At 37.1% G+C, this 8007-nt stretch overlaps 1 protein-coding gene across 1 annotated transcript; it reads right to left on the bottom strand.

The window, feature by feature from the left end:
• Positions 1–312: 312 nt before the first annotated feature.
• Smp_150590 (hypothetical protein) lies at positions 313–2516 on the bottom strand (the record flags this gene model as incomplete). Its single annotated transcript, XM_018797599.1, has 2 exons — positions 313–515; positions 2498–2516. The coding sequence occupies 2 exons, from the start codon at positions 2514–2516 to the stop codon at positions 313–315; spliced, it is 222 nt and encodes a 73-aa protein (XP_018652624.1).
• Between the last annotated feature and the right edge of the window lie 5491 nt (positions 2517–8007).

The raw sequence follows: 8007 nt of genomic DNA, 5'->3' as shown, positions 1-8007 counted from the left end.
GTACTACTTGGTTTCCAATAATTTTGCATCTCATGGTTAGTTTGTAATAAAAGTTATCCTTAAATTTGAATATGTGAGATGAACTTAAGGAACTACAAATCTAATATGAAGTTTGCTTTATTGTCTACAAAATAAAACAGATTTTGCTTGTGGTTAAAAGTAGCAATGGAACTATTTGGAAAAGAAACCACTGTCACATAGTACAGTTAATATATACAATAGACCTAGCCCAACAATTCAGAGGAAACTACTAGTAACAAGAAGCAAGAAGTGAATGGAGAATATACCATATACAATAAATAAATTCATATCTTACAAACTATGCATTTTTGGTCGACAAATCTCATTATTACCATCGTGATTATTCAATGTGATGTTTGATGACGGTGTAGATTTTTTCACGTGGGTTTTTAGATCGTCAACAATTTGATAAACATTTGTTGTTTTATTGATCGGCGTCATCGAAGTTTGAGCAGTATGTGTCGTATTTAAAGAGTCAATAGCTTGATAATACTCTGTTGAAAGAAAAAATGTAAACATAATAGAAAAAAACATGTAATTAAGTTCTACATCAAAAGTGTTCTGTACAAGTTATGACAAATTATTGACACATACGTAAAATGTCTATTTCGAATAAATATTCAGCCTTTGCCTTGGCCTTCACTATTCTTTCTTGGTTGTTATTAATTGCTGTCTTATTTTTTACTTCTTCAATCCTTCGCAGCCGTTTCTTAGTCTGACGCTTCTTGGGGTGCAATACCACCAAAGACTTTAACGTTAAAGCCTCGTTAAACCTTTTCCGGTTTCTCTATATAGTGTTTTTCCTTTCTTCTAGTAGATTTGTAGAGCTTGGAACATTTTGCTGAGATCCATCTTGAATTTTTGTTTTCCTTCTTGTCTAATGGAACAATGCTTGTTTAGCTTCAGTTTTACCTTGTCCCACCAGTAGATGGTGATCGGAGACCTTCCAAACTCTTTGTTGATGCAAATGTGATCGATCTGGTTGTCTGTTGCGTAGTTTAGTGAAACCTATATAGTTTGATATTTATGTTTGTGTGGGAAAATCCTGCTGTTAATGAACATGTCTAAAGCGCCCAGATCTAGCAGTCTCTGATCATTGTCGTTCCTTTCTCCTAGTCCATGTCACCCAATGATGCATTGGAACCCAATTTTGTCTATCCCGAACATGGTTTTAAGCTCTCCTATCAAGATTATCAAATTTTTTCTTAGATTTTTGTCTAGGTTGGATTGAAGCTTTTCATAAAACTGATCTTTACATCCTTCACTATCATTTATGGGTGCATTGCACTAAGTGACACTGATTGTAATCCCTTCCTTCTTTGTCTTTGGAGGGTTGTTCAGTGGTCCTGAAGCCGTGAGTTCCCCATCCTATAAGCGATTTCGATAAGACTATAATTTATGAACGACTTTTGAGCAACGCAAGAACGACCTTGAAAATCTCCGTCTACTTACTAGGGTTAAATAAGGGTTATAAATTAGTGAGAGGAACCAGGATTGAGATTTACAGTTGAACGTTGGGGTTAGAAATTATATTTAATGTTTTCATCACGAACTAACATCAGCTATAATGCCGAAGTGGTATTTAGCTAAATGAGTGGATGAATCTCGCGCCAAAATCTAAGACCCGTTGTTTTAAGTCTGACTGGTTCGTTCATAAATTATAGTCACCGCAATTTCCGTGTTTCTTTGGACAGAATCTGTATAACTCCTTGTGTTGGGACTATTTTCGTCTTTTGGACTAGAATACAACAGCAACTCTCTCGAAGCTACTCTTCTCTATCTAGCTTGTGTCCAATAGGTTTTACTTATTCTTATTGTCAATGACGTCGACAGTCGCCTCAATAACACCAATTGACTGATTTCGGAAATATGAATTGTCCCGTCCCGTCTCTCCGATAGTCTAAACGTAAAGTGCTCATCTCAAGTCCTCTGACTGTTGTTTTTCGGATGATTAAGTCACAGATGCTCACTGCTGAGAAGTCCTAACGTCAGATGAAATATTTTTTTCATTGAAGAAGGTCTTCCTTTTCATGTTTAACTAATCTCCACAATTCTCTCAACTAAGTTACTTCTTTTTTGTTTTCTTTCATTTTACAGATCGACCCAGAAGGCAACCTTTCATTAGTTGTTTGTTATAAACAACAATAGGATTTTCGAACTATATATATATATATATATATATATATATATATATATATCCCAAAGATATTCGCTTATGATTTAGCTTCTGTAAACATTACAATTGTCATCATCCTACTTCATTTGGTGACCTGTTTTCTTATTTAATTTTGTATATCTTCTTTTTCCTTAATAAATTTAGAAAAATCAATGTTATTTCATTTCTTCACAATGACTTGAGATCAACTCTTCGTGTATGTGTGAAAAAACACCCAAACTGTAAATTATAGAAGCACGTTATGTATATACGTACAATTCACTTGTCACTGTTTGTATTCGTTACTAGTATTGTTTTTACTTTTCTGAATTTTCTTCATTGTAATTGTTATTCATTTTATCTCTCAATGAAACAACAATTTCAATTCAGATCATGAACTGATCGATTTTAGATCACCAATAAGAACCTAGAAACACTGGAAGGCCGTTTTGTCTTATTATGGGACTCCTCGGCAATGCTCATCCACCATTTCGCATGCGAAACTCGGACCCAGGACCTTCGGTCTCGCACACGAACGCTTGATCTCCAAGCAACTGAACGGGAATCCACCGGTGTTAATGTTCATGATCTCAATTGAAACTCAACAATCTCCACAATCATATACTGAAAAAGCAATTATTTTGGGCTTTTACTAGCCCAGCTTTTTCGGGAGTCTAAATACCAACAACAATATTTTTGTCTTGCATCAGATTACTCATGAGTAGTCAACGTGAAATTACAAAACATTTCGTACCAAAAGTTTCTCTGCATTGAACGCTGCGTCTTACCACACTTAGAAATCATCAACTTAGATAATGTAAAACTCAACGCCAGTGTAATGAAGTGTCTTATTGAATCTGAATAGTTATTCGGTATCACGGAGTATTTTTTCACTCTATTCCCTTTATTCGTAAACTTTCTCACGATAGAATCCTGGACATATTATCTCATTGATTGGTATTTTCCACGATCATTAAAATTGTCTAACCTTCTTCAAAAGTAGTAATACCACAAAGCTGGAGTATATATTACGTAATATCACCATTTGATTACTGGTATTATCACCAACCTTCAAAGTGTTGTCTTCAAATTGTTCACGCTGCTAATGTGTAGTTGTCAGTTCCACATAATTAATTCGAAGTTGAGTAGTTCAAAGATTATACTGGCTTATATAAAGTTTTATATTCCACTAATGTCGGTTTAAATTACAAACATAAATATGACTAGAAAGCTATGACATTGACTACTACTCAGTTATTAATCAATATGAGAAGGCGGACGTTTTACGGCTACTCAATAAAACATAACAGTTGCTGATTAATACTTTTGCCAGGAAAACTTTACTGTTTACCTGATAGCTTATTATTGTGTATGATATTTCCTATTTTTGAGAAAACTCATCCCATTAATTTTTGCGCATCGGAAAAAAGATTTATTTGAGTGAACAGATATCAACTGACCACATCTGATGCATGGTGTAATAAAAAATATATTGGGTAAATTAAGAGTCCATAATAATTAGAGTAAATGCTCATTTCCTTTTCAAAAAAAGTCACTTTATATAAAATCGAGAAAACCACCTGTCTCTAATACATCATATGTTTTATTACCATAGTATTTGCCATTATTTGAATGTGTTCGATTATTTCATGCTAAAATTGCTTTACCATTTGGAATGACGGGAAACCTATTTCATACTATGTTTTGCAGCTCGGATATGATCAACGATGAATTTTTCCACCAGTTAACAGTTCTTCTACAGAAAGCGCGTTCTACAGATATTGTAGTACTAGCCGGAGATTTGAATGCACAGGCCAAGCGTCTAGGCACAGAAGAGAGTCGTTTATATGGCCGGTTGGGACTTGTTAGTCGCGGGAAAGATAACAGGGACCGTCTACCGCAACTATGTACAGACTACAACCTGTTTCTGGCTAGCACTAACTTCGGCACAGTCATCGTCGATGTGCCACTTGGCGTCCTCCTTCTGTATCTCAAGTCTGGACTGAGATTGATCACATCGCGATCAGCTACCGCTGGCGTGGTTGTGTACAAGACTGCCGCTCATTTTGGAGTACCTACCTGGACTCTAAAAATGCCCTGGTCTGCGCCAATATTACCTTACTTTTCAGTGGCCAACGAACTGATCGTCATCAACGGATTGATGTCAGTAAATTGATTGCAACTTCCGTTGCACGTAAGTATCGAACCGAGCTAGCTTCTAGGCTAGCCACCATCCCATCGAAGAATATAGATGAGCATTGGTTGCAACTGCATGACGCCATGAAAATGGGGAGTAAAGCCGCTTGCGGCTTCGCGAAACGTCCCGCTTATGAGCACTGGGTTTCTTCTTTTTTCTCATATGCACCTCGCTCTCTCTTTTCCCTTCCCATTCTCATTGTTTTGTGTGGCGCATTTATATCTGGTGCCACTCTGTACCAATGTTTATGTGTTAAAATAAATAAGTGAATGAGAACACAAGTGAGGACAATCGAATGTATTTTAATACATGCCAATTGGCATCCTCCCTCTGTATCTCAAGCCTGGACTCAGATTGATCACATCAGCTGCCGCTGGCGTGGTTATGTACAAGACTATCGCCCCTTTTGGAGTACCTACCTGGACTCTGAAAATGCCCTGGTTTGCGCCAATCTTAGCTTGTTTTTTAGTGACCAACAAATTCACAGTCCTAAACGGATCGATGTCAGTAAATTGGTTGCAGATTCTGTCGATAAGTCATTGTTCTATAACTGGCGGTATAATAACTTACTTACCCCTGTCACCCCTCGTGGAGGAGCATAGGCCTCCCATCAGTACTCTCCATGCAACCCTGTCCTCGGCAATCCCTTCCCGCTGTTTCTAATTGTTATCCATCTTTTTCATATCTGCTTCCATTTCGTATTGAAGACCCTGACTTTGATATTGGTTGACTGAAAGTTGTATTGAGTTCCATATGTTCTTCATTTGTAAGAATGCGGCCCTTACTTTGCCGATCCTCGCCTTTACGTCTACATCACGCAAAGTGTTTCCAATTCTGGGAATGTGCTTCAATTCACAACCACAATGCACGATCCCAGTCAAATCAAGCAACACAATCAAAGAGGGAACAATCAATATGGCTGCCGCCAAGATTAAATATCAACTAAAACAACATAGATACAGTTCAGAAAGAAACATAGAAACTCAGTGGAAGCAAAAGAGAAAACTATTATGAAATGAAACAATACAATCTCAAATGGCATCAAAAAGACTAACAAAAATGTACAACTGAAGAAACCATTAAGAACACGTTGCAAATGACTGTATGGAGGGATTTTCACACAGGAAACCCTCAAAATGGATCTTACAACAGGCAATAGAGAACGAGAGTCGTGTGTGTAATAGTGTATTTACGAGCGGTTAACAGTGCATCATGCTATGAGGGATTCAAAAAACGGAAGAGTGTGTTCAAGGTCATACACTTAAACAACCTGTTCAATCATTTTGTGATAAATGTACAGAATAAATGCGGTTGTGGTAGTTCTCCGAGTCTCAGCTCCGTACAGTAGGACTATCTCGACATTCGTATTGAAGATTGTTATTTTGATGTTGGCTGACAGTCCTATATGTTCTTCGATTGTGGGAATGCCTCACTTAATTTGCCAATCCTTGCCTTTACGTCTACATCAGATCTTCCTTGTTCGTCGATTACGTTTATCAAGTGCGTGAAAGTGTCCACCTTTTCCAGAGATTCTCCATCAAATGAGATTGAGTAGGCGTTCTCCGTGTTGTGTTTTAGGATCTTGGTTTTCCCCTTGTGTATGTCGAGGTCAACTTGTATGGACGCTGGTGCTATTGTTCTTCAGTGTAGTCCGTTGTACGAATTCTGAGTGACGTTGACGATCCTCTCAAGTACTTCATGGTGTCGAAGAAGGTTTCATAAGGTTTTCCGACTACACTGCTGAGAACCAGATGGTTCATATTTGCATCATTAAAAAGATTTAAAAGGTCAATGGGAGAGGCGAGAATTAGGAGAGCAGCTGACATAACTTCAGATCATCACCTAGTGATTGTCAAGATGAAACTGAAACCACAGAAACACCGGTTAACGAACAAAGCAGCATTGCATGTCAACATTTTGATTTCACGCATCCTTATCATAGTGATCGTGGTAGTAAGATGAAATTTTCTTGCAATTCTACGCAAATAACAGCCTCGTAAAAACTGAAAGAAATAATAAATTCAGAATAATTGTAGCAATTACTGTATTTCCTTGTTAAACAATTGTTATCGTTATATATTAGTGGAACTATTTCAATCTATCTGAGGCTATTTAAAGCCTGACCTCCCCTCTCCAGTTGTTGCCAAGCGTTACTCATGCTACAGGTATCCGTCTTCTATTCGCGACATTATGTGTTCTGTGGTCTTGAGCCTTTATTTTGGCCCCCAGTGTTACAAGTTAGGCCTTGTGATACAGCTTGATGATTTTGTAGCTGTAAATAAATCCCCGAAATCAATAGCTCTGTAAGTGTTCGACATTGGATCCTAACCATATTAGTTTTAGTGGACTCAGTTAGTTGAAGGCGCTCGGTCATGCATCCGTACCAGATCACGTCTTGGAACGGTGTGCTCAACACTCCTGCGATGATTAGCCAGATTAGACCAGTCACTTCTCTTTATTTGATAATTCATCAAATATATCTTCCAACCTCCTCGCTTCTGGCTTTTGATTTCACTGGGTGGGCGCAATTCGATTATAGGTGTTACTGGTAAAGTATTGTCACACTACAATTCCTATGGTATCTTCAATTTGCATATGTTGTTCCTTAAACAATTTCATCCCTTTTTCTTAATTTTCTCCTCACCTAGAAGTTGGTATGTTCTCTGACACGGTAAGTTGTTGTTGATGGTCTTTGGCTGATGGTTCTGTAGCATCTTGTCTGGATAGCTATCTATATGGAATGTTCTTTAGGCCATTCAAAGGTAAAGCATTACCTTTCCAACATCAACGTCTGATTCATCCATAGATTTAAATGTGCCTGCGGTAGCACATATTTAAATGGGATAGATACAGATGTTTTTACTAGACTTTTGACCATTTTACTAGAAACCTATGTCTAAAAGACAGTTAAGTCTTCGTAAGCCCAATCATCTGACACCTTACTGATATTAGATATAAAATGGATCTCAGTAAATCATTCAAATTATTTAACAAACAGTCAACATCAATTTTATTTCGACTGCGACTGATATCTAGCTATTCCGTCCTCACATATATGTACAGAAGGAGAGCGTGACAAGCTTTTCCACATCATGGTAACAATGATTACAAATCAAAGGTCAACGTTTTTCGTTGTTTTGCCCTTTTTAAACTCTTACACAACCTTATTAGTGCTCATACATTAAGTTTTATTGCGTCCCCAATATCGTTGAATAAGTACTTAGTCATTTCTTAGTTTCCTAACATGTATGCAGCCCTAGATTTTTCTCCATTTTGAATATGAGTGACGATAACAGCACCCTTCTACTCTTCATTATTATTTTCCAACATATGGATACTCATCAGTTATTCCTATTTTCTAATCATATATTTTGTCTTATCTTATTCTTATTATGATTTTCGGTATTGTTCTGAAGATCCATATCAACTTCACTTACTAAGGTACGCGAAACATTTTTAGTAATTACTCATCATTCTTTGTAACTTTAGGGCGTCTGTGATTGGTGAGAACCAGTGTGATAGGATGAATTCCTTTCAATCTGAAAATCTTGTTCTTTTTTTATTCTATTTAAATTTTCAGTTTGGGGTTGTGGAGATTATTGAATTTCATTGAAATCGTGAATCGATCAATGTT

This window comes from Schistosoma mansoni, chromosome 5 (genome assembly GCF_000237925.1).
Source record: "Schistosoma mansoni strain Puerto Rico chromosome 5, complete genome".
In the NCBI taxonomy this organism is placed as follows: domain Eukaryota; kingdom Metazoa; phylum Platyhelminthes; class Trematoda; order Strigeidida; family Schistosomatidae; genus Schistosoma; species Schistosoma mansoni.
Note: the sequence above shows the minus strand (reverse complement) of the source record. Positions and strands in the feature narration are given on the sequence as shown.